General features: G+C 35.5%; 1 protein-coding gene across 4 annotated transcripts in view; it reads left to right on the forward strand.

The window, feature by feature from the left end:
• Nucleotides 1-293: 293 nt before the first annotated feature.
• Nucleotides 294-13,033, forward strand: part of CENPW (centromere protein W) — a 145,159-nt gene continuing 132,419 nt past the window's right edge. Inside the window, exons 1-3 of one of the 4 annotated variants that reach the window (XM_008007142.3) lie at nt 298-660; nt 6,367-6,480; nt 8,607-8,751. In XM_008007142.3, the coding sequence (XP_008005333.1) occupies nt 490-660; nt 6,367-6,480; nt 8,607-8,633 (312 nt within the window). In that variant the 5' untranslated portion in view covers nt 298-489 and the 3' untranslated portion in view covers nt 8,634-8,751. Of the gene's footprint in view, nt 661-6,366; nt 6,485-8,606; nt 8,752-13,033 lie in introns of those variants that run through there. The other 3 variants (XM_008007144.3, XM_038000950.2, XR_012095039.1) reach the window with 3 other exon arrangements.

The following is a 13,033-nucleotide window of genomic DNA, read 5'->3' on the forward strand; positions in this document are numbered from 1 at the left end:
AGGCATTGCATTGGTGCTTTAGGAATCCTGATAAAACGTCACAAACTTCTGTTCATTGGTATTAGGGACAGAATAGAGTGAGTGCTTGAAGAACAGCCTTGGCTTACCAATCTCTCTCTCCACAACTTCCAATCATCTCTAGGGAACCTAGCAGAAATAGTTTCACAGAGCAAAAGTTGTAATCCAGAATGTGATGAAAGGAGGAGGCAGAATCTTAATGACGTCATGTATTCCCGGGACCCGCCCACCGTGGGCGTTTTCCACCCACAGCCAGGCGCCTCCGGGGGCGGGGCTTGCTCAGGGTTGACGTCACTACTGAGCGACGGGCGCGTTCCGTTGGCGGCGGATTCGAAAGTTCTGACCCGGGTTTCTCTGCCTGAAGAAGCGTAAGAGGGACCGGATTGTTATCGCTGGCCCAGTGTCCCCGGAGTTTGTGTGCGATACAGAGAGCACCTCGGAAGCTGAGGCAGCTGGTACTTGACGGAGAGGATGGCGCTGTCGACCATAGTCTCCCAGAAGAAGCAGATAAAGCGGAAGGCTCCCCGTGGCTTTCTAAAGCGAGTCTTCAAGCGACGGAAGCCTCAACTTCGTCTGGAGAAAAGTGGTGACTTACTGGTGAGATTCCATCCCTTCTCTGGCTGGGAATGGGGCACGGGAGAGGTAAGGGCAATAACCTCCAGCCTTTGTTTTTCCGCCCCGTGCCAATTTGTAGCTCTTTCAGGCCCATGTTTAAGGCAGTTCCAGCAATGACAGGATACGTATGCCCTACCCTGGCATGTTAGTTCATATTCCTGGCCCTCAGTTGTACCGGGCCGCGCCGAAACGTAAATATCTGTATCTTCTTAAAGGGAGGCTCTTAGTCACGTGAGCTTAACGTACAGTTACTGCTTACAGTTTTTAAATATTGCTGTTTAGGGACACAATCTGGCACCGTGATTAATGTACTTGCAAAGGGTATGAAAGATTCACCCTTTAAAAAATAGATTTTGGAATTCAGTCTGTGCCATTTTTATTTAGCTATTGTAAAAGGCATTGCTCACATGCCTTTTAAGGGCCTCCCTTCTTGCCTCCCTCCCTTGCGTCCCTCCGTCTCTCCTCTATTTACGCATTTAACCAAACATGTTGCCCTATTTCCTCTAGGTTAGGGTGCTTACTAAAGGACCCTGATGGGAAAGTTTATTTGTAGGAATAATGCTCTCAACTGTTAATTCATTTTACTAGACAAATAATAGAACACCTAGTCAGTTTTTAAGCTAGACTACTAAAGCCTGCTTATCTGACTCATAATACCTGAAGCATAATATTCTCCTAATAAGAAGCCACAATCAACCCACTGTATAATAATGTTTCTGTCTTGAAATAAATTCAGTTTGTGTGTTGAATGCTTGGAACACATATTCCTCTGGCACAATGAACGCTGTTTCTCTAGGTTTAAACCACAGGAGGCATGTTCGGTATCTTGTCCTTGGCTCTTTGAGTAAAGGAGCCATTACAAATGGACACATAATTTCCAGGAGATCAAGGTACAGAATTGTGGATAATAAGAGCATACTGCATGAATAGTCTTGGGAATGCATCATCCTAGCTGTTCTTAAACGACATTGGTTTTTCTACCTCCTCTTTACTCTTTTACTTCCCGGAGTTCTCCACTGCTACCGTATCTGTTTCTTCCTTTTTGCTAAACGGCTATAGAATTATCGCCACTTTTCTCCATATTTGGTCTCTGAAGCCAAAACACAACAAAAACACATTTTCCCCCAGAAAAGTATTACTTCAATCTTCTGCCCTTCTTTTTTGTTACTTTCTTAAATCCTGTGAGAAGAGGCAATACAGGCTGCCTTGTGCTTCGACCCCAATTAACTACCCCATGCTGGTGATAGAGGTGGCACAAATGAACGGAATTAAAATGAAATTCACTTGCAAAACATTTTTATGTAGTATATTATGGAGCTTTCACTGGGGCTTCTAAATGGAGGGAGAGGAAATGTACCTGATCAAAGATATCCAGGAGACTACCAACTGGTGCAAATTGCTTAGTCGAAATTTCTCAAGTAGTTAGCATCCTCCCACATCTACCCTTTTCTTCCTCCGAAGAACCCATGGACAGAGGAGCTCCATAGTGCGGTGGGATCCAGGTGGCATGGGAAAGTGGGTGAGTTGAAATTTCAAGCGGTTGCATTGATGGGGTATAGAATGTTCTTTTGGTCACTAGCTTTTCCCAGGTAGTATGCTCGTCGTCTTTGGCTTTCATTAAACAGTTCCCCTTCACTGTCTTGTATATGGCATGGTTTGTAGCTTTCTGCTCACCTTTGACACTTCATAATCTTACCCAGTTCAATGAGTTATTAGAAAGTTCAATGAGTTAGCATTAAACTACACCTGAAAGTTATTCCAAGGTTAAGTGAGAGGAACCTTAAAATTAAAGGGAGCAGCATTTGTAAAGAAAAGCTAGAATCATGAAAAGACCTAAGGTAAGATAAAATGAGATTATGTGGAAGTGTAATTCACTTGCATCCCACATCATCCACAAAGTTTTCTGTAGTTAAGGCAGTTAGTTTTGATCGGTTCTTTTTTCTGAACTTGGACAGCAGTAAGAATATACATCATACAATTGAGCTGTTGCGACTCTTAACACTGTTGTCTAGGAGTTTCATATGTTGATGCCTCCTAGGGCGGTATGCAGCTTCTTGAGGAGAATGAGTAGCTCCTTTTTTGTCTCCCATTATCTTTAACACAAAATTAATCTACTTTTATGCTGCATTTGTACATGATGTTTCTTTTGCTTGAAGAAGTCTTCCCTCTACTTGGCAACCTACAATTTTTTCAAAATCCAGTTTGTATGTTACTTCAGTGAAGCTTTCCTTAATGTCCTTAGAAAGGATCAATCTTATCCTTCTTTCCATCATCTGTTGTCACACATTTGCCTTTTTCTTTATGGGTTTGATTATCCTACTAGTCTGGGAACTTGAATTTGGAAATTTTTGTATTCCTGGTGTTTTGCATAATAGCTTCAACATTCTGAGTCTACAATTAATTTTGTAAATGCAACTGTATGTGGATTGATGTTATTTCTAGCATTTTATTTATAATTTCTTTGTATTATTTTATCATTTTTTCACTAGCTTTTTGTTATTTTGTTTGTTTTATGCCTTATTTGATTGTTTAGCCCCAGGGATGATACTAGGGAGAGAGTTAACATGTTAAATGTAAAGAAATGCTGTGCAAATATCTGGGTGCTTATAGTTCATGTAAAATTCAAAAGTGCTATGACAAAGGGAGGAGGAAGTCAGACTGGCCCAGTCTTTCTGTCAACTGAGACTGTCAATAAGTATTTCTTTATAAATTTTCCTGTGATTTATTTTTAAGCAAGCGGATTTTTAAAAGTAACTTACTGATGGAATAGCTTACCTTTTTCAAGTTAGAATGCCTAGCTAATACCCTAAAAGTAACTTTTGTTCTGACCATTTTAATAAAAACCTTAGTGCATTGGAGTAAGGTTGCTTGAAAGCATATAGGTTGCTTGAAAAAATTTCTGTGAGATCTGAAAAAGTAATACTAATTTGTCTCAGTATCTGTATTAGGGTTTGCTAGAGGGACAGAACTAATAGGATAGATGTATATATGAAGTGGAGTTTATTGAGGAGTATTGACTCACACAGTCACAAGGTGAAGTCCCACAATAGGCCATCTGCAAGCTGAGGAGCAAGGAAGCCAGTTCCAGTCCCAGTCCCAAAACCTCAAAAGTAGGGAAACCGACAATGCAGCCTTCACTCTGTGGCTGAAGGCCCTAGAGCCACTGGTAAATAAGTGGTATAAGTCCAAGAGTCCAAAAGCTGAAGAACTTGTAGTCTGATGTTCAAAGGCAGGGAGCATCTAGCATGGGAGAAAGATGAAGGCTGGAAGACTCAGCAAGTCAAGTACTTTCACATTCATCTGCCTGCTTTATTCTAGCCATGCTGGCAGTTGATTAGATGGTGCCCACCCAGATTGAGGGTGGGTCTGCCCAGTCCACTGACTCCAATATTATTTTCCTTTGGCAACACCCTTACAGACACACCCAGGAACAATACTTTTCATCCTTCAGTCAAGTTGACACTCAGTATTAACCATCACAATATCCATGGCTCATGACCATGAAGAGGAAAGGGTATTCCATCTAGGTTAGTGAATTAAGTCTTGAGACAGTGTGGTTTAATCAAATCTGATTTAAAAAAACCTTTTTTTTTTGCCTTATTTGGGGAGATGTGGTGGGGTCTTCATGCAATAATAATTATTAGCTACCTACTATGTATTAAAAAATATGTTAAGGGACACTGGGGATAGAGTGTTGAAAAGGCTAGGCATAATTCGTGTCCTTAGAGTACACTGAGGAAGACAGCTAAGTGAGAAATTACAGCATGATGTAGTCTATGCAGTGATAGAAGTTCAGAGTGCTGTGGATCAATATAACCTTACATATTGGGGGAAGATGGACTTTTCAGAGAAGTCTATAAACAAGTAGGATGCCTAGAGGCAAGATTGCATTTGAATTCTCAAAGAAATTCAAAAGGCCTAGTGTAGAACTGGAAGCTTAGAACAGTGAGAGGTGAAGCTAGAACCCCAGTCAAGTGGGATTTAGTGTTAAGGAATTTGGAATTTATGCTGAGGGTATGTGGAAGCTATTTACCTTTAGAAGTACAAAGTATAGATTAACAAATGAAATTGTGCCATATTATGGGGTGTTTTTGCTACCAAAATAAATGGGCTATCATTGAAAGTTTAAAAAATAATTGGCACAGTATAATGTAAATAATTGGTATTGGGTTGCTTTACCTCGGAGTTCTTGTGAGAATCAAAGAAGATAGTGCATCAAAAATGTACCAAAAGATTATCCACCTTTTATAGATTGTTCATCTTGTTTAAATTCCCAAACCTCTGTTTTCTCCACATATCACTAGAACATTATTAAACATCTATATAACAATCTATTAAAGATTTCTGCATTATAGAAAGCATTAAAATACCATATTACTAGTTATTTAACATTTGATGAACTGTGGGAGAGTGTTCAGTACACAAGATAGTGAATATTAAGTATTGTGTATAAATTGTTCTTCTAACTGCAAAGATCACTTGCCATGATGTAAATAACAAATCATGTTAAAGACACTATCTAATTGGATCTAAGTTGGTAGTGCCCTCAGGTACCTGGCAGAAGCAAAGGATGGGGAAGATACATCCAATAATATAAATAAGAGTACTACATATTATCCTAGATTGGAGACTGAGATACAACTTTAGCTCACTTCACATTGTCTTCTGCTTGGATTACATGTACTTTAACTTTTTTCCAAAGAATGTGCTTGTAGATTAGGACTTTTGTTGCTTTGGATGGTGATTTTGAGTAAAATACTTAACAAAATGTTATTTTATATGACATATCAGCGCTTGTTTATACATATATGTAATCAGATAATATTGATGTATTATCTGATGATAAGTACATATGTTTTGCTTATGTAGAGCTTGTTTCTGTAAGAATGTACAAGAAAGTGTCAGCAGTGGTTGACTGGGGGATGAGATGGGGAATAGACTTATTTTTGATAGTCTACCCTTTTATAAACTTTGTTGTTTTATATTTTTAAAATAATTATAGACTCAAAAGAAGGTGCAAAAATAGTACACAGTTTCCATGTATCCTTTACCCAGCTTTCCACAGTTCTCATATCTTACATAACTATAGTTTTTTTATAGACTTTTAAATTTTTCAGTCTGCTTATATTACCTATTTTAAATAATTTTTTAAAAGAGGCTTGAAGATTATTAATAGTAAGTATGGTTATTTTATGATAGTTGTTGGATGACAAATAACTTGACCTTTGTGCATACACTTTTCAATTTAGCAGACTTAAACAATTTCAACTATTAACATGTTTTTAAACAAATATTTCAAATTAAATATATCTGTTTAAAAATCTTTGACTTCAGATTGTAGAATAACAACCTAAAATGTAGTTGTTGGTATGTTTTGATTTAAAAATTTCTGGAAATTTTAAATTATGTTATAAATTAAAATCCATTTGGAATCAGAAGCAGGAATATTTGTTACTAAGTGAATCTTACATACATTTTGATATATAATGATGCTTTACAAAATGGCCTTTGGTCTGCCTTGCATAGCTTGTTTTATGTATTGCAGTGACCAAGTCTCTCTGCAGGGAATCTAAGAGGGACTGAATTCTATGTAATTTTAAATAGACTTAATTTACTTAATCACAATGGTAAATAGTATAACAATACATTTTGAGATAATTAATTTTTAAAAATCATTATTTCAGTGCATCAGTATTTGAACTTAAAAATCCACTTGGATTTTCTGTTTTAAAGGTCCATCTGAACTGCTTACTGTTTGTTCATCGATTAGCAGAAGAGTCCAGGACAAACGCTTGTGAGAGTAAGTGTAGAGTCATTAACAAGGAGCATGTACTGGCTGCAGCAAAGGTAAAATCCAGATTTCTTTTCTTGAGCAAGAATTAAACTTCAAAATTACCACTCGTTTCATCACCTCTCCCTGATTTGTATACCTTACTCAGCTTTGTTGATTGAGTCGATATTTGGCCTTTTATGAGTTAATTATTTTAATTAAGGAGTTAGGTTTCCTCCATACGTATATTATTGATTTCCAATGGTAATATTAATGGCCACTGCTTTAGAGGAAACATTCATGTTCCTACAGACTGCTAATCTGTAGACGGAGAAGATATATCACCTTGAAATTTATCAAAACTTACTTTCTTCTTGATCGTTTAAAATTATCCTAATTACCTCATTATTAGTCCATTTTCACACTGCTATAAAGAAATACCCAAGACTGGGTTATTTATGAAGGAAAGAGAATTCATTCACTATCAGAAGAACAGCATGGGGGAAACCGCCCCCACGATCCAATCACCTCCCTTTCTCGACATGAAGGGATTACAATTCGAGATGAGATTTTGGTGGGGACACAAAGCCAAACTATATCATTATTTGATTTCTTTTAACTTTGTTTTGGCAGAGGTTGCAGTGTGCCGAGATGGCACCATTGCACTCTAGCCTGGGCAACAAGAGCAAAAGTGCATCTCAAAAAAAAAGAAAAAAAATATATACAAGTAGAGATGATTGCTTTTTACTGTTATTTTTATGTAATGTTAAGAATATGTTGTCTACGGCGCAATTTTCCAGGTATGTTCCTGAAAATGTTATTTCCAAATGATATTAATCAAGGCCCTACCTTAAACGCTTCTGTGGTCAAATAAGTGTAGATAACCTGGCGTACTGTACTTCCTTGATTAGTCACAGTATTATTGTAGAACTTGTTTCTATAAGAATATGTAAGAAACTGGCAACCACAGTTGACTGGGGATGATAGAGGAGAGAAACTTATTTTTGACAGTCTACCTTTTTGTAGACGTTTTTGTTTTAAATTTATTTTAAAATAAGAAGGCACAAAAAATAGTTTAGAGTTCCCATGCACCCTGTATCCAGTTTCTCATAATGCTAATGTCTTATATAACTATAGTTTTATAAAGTTATGAAAGGCCAAGAGAGAAATACAACAGTAAGGAAACCTGTTGAACTCCATTTAGTATTTTGTAAGCTTATTTGAGTACATAATATACTCAGCATTTTGTAAATTCGTTTGACTATTCAAACTTTCTTTTGAAGTACACATGATATTATCTTGTAGAACAGAGAAGTACTAACCTAGACACAGATTTATTGGATTGTCTTGTGGAAGTCTAGAAGTGTGCATGTCTTGGCATTTTCTAGGGATTTTAAATTATCTTGCAATTATAAACATTTCGACAAATTTCTAGACTGTTAAAGTCAATGTAAATATTTTTCTGCAGGAAAAACAAGGCTTAAGATATTGAAGAATATACACGTATTTTTTAAATTTAGGATTTGTATTAATAAACTGTAGGTTTATTTACTTAAAATCGTAGATAAGTTTTTTTTTTTTAAAAAAAAAACAGATATTCTGACTAATGCTGTCAGTCTTTTTACAACTAAAAATCTCCTTTTTTTAAAAATTTGTACCACAGACTATATATTTTAAAAATAATCTACTTAACAAGTTGTTCAGCATAAGATGACTAGTTTTAGTCCCAAATGATTATAATTCCAGTCCAAATATAATAAATTTAATGTTGCAGTGGATTTGTCCTACTTTATAGTTGTGAAATGTCTGATTTATAATAGACTTTTTGAGTTTTAGAATATTGTTTAACTCCTTAACTGGTATTATGCAACTCCTAATTTAGATAACTAAATTGTATAAAAATTTCAAGTTCGAAACCATTAATCTGAACACTTTTGGCTTACAGTGGAAGAAATTAACATCTAGAGGTAACTAATAAAGCCAGGTTTTTAGAATCTAGGCATGTTTCATATTCATTGAGATAAGACTATTTTTAGAGAAATCTAAGACTATAAGACAAAAGATTCCCTAATCATCTTCCAAATTCAGTTTTATAAAGTCAGTCTTGCATACTATGCACCCAGGACTATTTAACTTTTTGTTAAGGAATGATGTTTTGTTTTTCATAGATATAATATTAATCTTATTTTTTTCCCTCTTACAGGTAATTCTAAAGAAGAGCAGAGGTTAGAAGTCAAAGAACATATTCTTGAAAGTTATTATGATGCCTTCTTTTGGGTGGTAACAGATCATAAAGACTTTTTTACACATCAATTAATTTGGGATTATTAAATATTGGCTATAAGTGATGTGTGTGTTCGTATTTTTTTTCTGGCATGAAATATCTCAAGTAAATGCATAGGACTATTTAACTCTTTTATGGAAATTACTATTATTTTTATTTTAAATGTCCTCTAGTTCAGTTTGCTTTTGTTTTGTTGCTATTACAAATACTTTCTGTATCAAAAATGAAATCTTAACTATATTAAATACTTTAAAAATGTACTTCTTAGAATTACGTTTATATATTTAGATTTAGCCACAGTTAACTATGGAATTTAATCTCTGAAGAAAGACAAATGCAGTCAAATCTAGGTGCACTTTCAATATTTTAACTTTTAATGTCTTTGCAAAGCAAAGCAATCTACTTTTACATTATGCCAGTAGTAATGTTATAATTTGTCAACTGGACAATGATAAACATCAGGTAGGTTTTTCAAAACCTCTCTCCCTCCCAAAATCAAAATAATAGAAATTATAGAGCAAATGACTTATTTTCTTCAGGTCTCATGGATTTAATAGATAATTTTTCCCCCTAAATAAGATAATTTAGAAGTTTATTGTATATCATCAAATAGTTATTACTTTTAACTTGTTATTTAGAAATAATTATAGATTTCAACATGTAGTTGCAAAGATAGTACAGAGAAGTCCCATGTACGGTACACCCAGTTCCCCCAGTGGTTACATCCTACGTGACTACAGTATAATATCAAAACCAGGAATTTCATATAGGTACAGTGTACGTGTGGTTCTGTTGCCATTTTATGGTGTAGATTTGTTTAACCACTACTGTAATTAGAAATGTTTCATTACCAAAAAGATCTCCTTGTGCTATCCTTTTACAATTACACCTTGTTTAAAATGTGTCCTACCCTAGCACCATTCCTAAACCCTGGCAACCATGAACTCTTCTCCGTCTATAGTCTATACTTTTGTCATTTTGAGAATGTCATATGAATGGAATCATACAGGAAGTGACCTTTGGGCAGTGGATTTTTTTCTTGTTACATGTATCAGTAGTTTGTTCCATTTTATTACTGAGTAGTAGTCTGTAGTATGGAAGTACCACAGTTTGCATAACTATTCACTTAAATTGAGGGGCATTTTGGTTACTTACAGTTTTGGTTATTACAAATTGTTGTGAAGGGTCATCTACAGGATTTTATATGGACATAAATTTTAATTTCCCTGGGAGAAATGCCTGGGAGTTTTATTCTTAGTTCATGGAAAGTATAGGCCTAGTTTTTATTTATTTTTATTTTTTTAAGAGACTGGATCTTGCTGTGTCGCTTAATCTGGAGTGCAGTGGTGTGATCATAACTCATTGCAGTCTCAAACTCCTGGGCTCAAGTTATCCTCCTGCTTTAGCCTCCCGAGTAGCAGGGATCACAGGTGCAACTTGCTGTGCTCAGTTGGCTCAGGTTTAACTTTTTAAAAAGAAATGGCCAAATGATTTTCCAGGGTGGCTGTACCATTTTACATTTCCATTAGCACTGTATGAGAAATCCACTTTCTTAATATTCTCACAAATATTTGGTAATGTTACTATTTTTTAGTTTAGCTGTTCTGACAAGAATATGTAGAATTGTGGTTTTAATTTACATTTTCCTGATGACTGATGTCTTAGTTTAGGCTGCTGTAGTGAAATACCATGCACTGAATAGCTTATAGATAACATAAATTTTTTTCTCACAGTGTTGGTGGGCCAAAAGTCTGAGATTGTGGTGCCAGCATCGTCAGGTTCTGGTGAGGGTCTTCTTCTGAATTTCAGACTGCTAACTTCTCATTCTATCCTCATATGGAGGAAAGAAGGCCAGAGAGCTCTCTGCCTCTTTTTAAAGGACATTAATCTCATTTATGAGGACTTTATTTTCATGACCTAATTACCTCCCAAAGGTCGTACCTCCTAATACCATCACACCGGTAATTAGATTTCAACATAAGAATTTTGGGGGACACATTTAGTCCATAATAGCTGATGATGAACTTATTTTCATATGCTTATTTGCCATCTGTATATTGACTTATACATTTTTATACTGTAATGACATCTAAGGGAAAGAATACCTGTGTGGTCAGTCTTGTACAGAAAGCCTCATGGATTCATAGTTCAGCATAATATAGTAATATATATAATATATGTTACTAAATTAGTAATTTTTTAAAGCATTAATGTGAAAAATTTAAATCTTATTTGTCATGTAAGTATACATGTTTAACATAAAATTATATTCTGAACAAAACTAGTTATAGATAAATAGGACTTCTCAAGAAGTCAAATTTACATTTTTGAAAAATTTGAAAAGAACACACAACTAGAATATGTAGTTAATGCTGAATAGTTCTGTAAATGTAATTAATATCAAAATGTTATTTTTCCTTTAAGAGCTGGACTAGGGAATTTTGGTTTTAAGGTGGTTAGAACGAATGTGCTCAGAAGTAATGTCTTTTTTTTTTTTTTTTTAAATGACGTTTTCCCCATCTTTTCTATCTTTTATATAGTGATAGATCATCATAATTATGCAGTTAATCCTACCGCCTTGTCCCTGAAACAGGCAAGGTGGAAAGGGGAGAGGGAGAAAGAGAGAGATTGTGTGTGTGTGTGTGTGTGTGTGTGTGTGTGTGTGTGTATGTAAGTGGAGTAAGATGAGGGAAGTTGGTAGAGTCAGTAGAAGTTGGTGATGGTATCCGTGTGATACCACACAGCCAAAAGCCTCCTTTTGGAGGCTTTTTTGTAGGTAGGAATTTTGCAGTTTTGGTAAAAAATTATAACTCCGGCATTTTCATGTTGGGGAGTTAGAGACTGAACTAAACCAAAGTCAAAATGAGGATAGTAAAAGTGATACGATAAATGTATTGGCTTGTTTTCTATATTGTCTGGGGTGTTTATATGCTACATATGTCCCTACTTGAGTTAGAAAAGATAAAGAGAATCTAGAATGTGGAGTTCATTAGAGGTGGGGAAAGATGTGTTTGTTAGATTAACTGAATGTTGAAGAGAGTGAGAGCTTGAACAAGTAATTTAACTGGAGCCTCAGTTTCCCCATGTGCACATTTAGTAACTACTGTTTTTGGCCACATATTTTCCTTTTTGGGAAAATCAGGATGACTTCAGTTTTGACTTCATGATTATGGGTGATCTATATGTCAACTGTGGGTTTCATTTTTACTTTAAAATCCTCAACCTCATTTTAGGTCTCGATTGCTGAGCATGAGATGGGTATGAGACCTTAAGATGGATATTTAGTTCTTCCTCCTCAGTATTTTAATCTTGACAATCAATATAGTACCTTGTGGCTCTAGATAAGTTTAATAATAGTATACTCCCTAGATTAGTGGCTTTCAAGCTTTACTAAGCTTCAAAATCACCTGGAAGGTTAAAATACAGATTGCTCATGGGGATTCTGATTCTACTTAGGTGGGAGCTGAGAATCTGTATTTCTAGCAGGTACCCAGGTGATGCTAGTGTTGCCATCCAGGGGCCATGCTTTTGAGAACAACTGCTCTAGATCACAGGTTGGCAATATTTTTGTAAATAAAGCTTTATTGGAACACAGGCACACATGTGCCGCTTATCTGTGGCTGTTTTCATACTACAACTTAGGGTAGTGTTGAGTTGTTGCAGCAAATACTGTGTATCTTACAAGCCAAGTTACTTAGTATCTGCCCCTTTACAAAAGAAGTTTGCTGACCCCTGTTAGATAATTCTTGTCCTATCCTCTGTATTTTGCTTTTACTTGAGCCAAACTGGCAAAAGAGGGATTGCTACTCCAGAGGCTACTTTTTGTTTATATTAGCTACATTGAAGTATGACACTTCTACTGATTGGATTTAGTGAGGGATAGAGTTTTGACATACTCCAGTTATCACCAGCAAAACAACTATTTACATTGTTTTCTTCAGATATTATCATCTCTAATCCATGCTGCTTGTATTTCCTTTTTGAAGGAATCTACCTTACTGAGACTTGGTATTTCCTGTTTCCAACTAGCTATAAGAGTTTTGTTTGGTTAGCATTTGTATGATATATGTCTTCCATCATGATACTTACAAACATCCTGCATTCTTTAAAGTGTGTCTCATAATCAGTGTATATTCGGGTTTTGTGTTTTCATCTTATCTGTTAGTAATTGGAATTTGCAGTCCATTTACATTTAATGTAATTAGTGCTACGTTTGGTTTCTATTATACATTTTACTATTTGCGGGTGTATGTGACCCACCTGCTTTAAGTACCTTTTTCTTTTTGCTATTATTTTCTTTTGAATTAAGTTTTATGATTCATTTTATCCTTTATTACTCTAGTTAT

This window comes from Chlorocebus sabaeus, chromosome 13 (assembly GCF_047675955.1).
Source record: "Chlorocebus sabaeus isolate Y175 chromosome 13, mChlSab1.0.hap1, whole genome shotgun sequence".
NCBI classification, from domain to species: domain Eukaryota; kingdom Metazoa; phylum Chordata; class Mammalia; order Primates; family Cercopithecidae; genus Chlorocebus; species Chlorocebus sabaeus.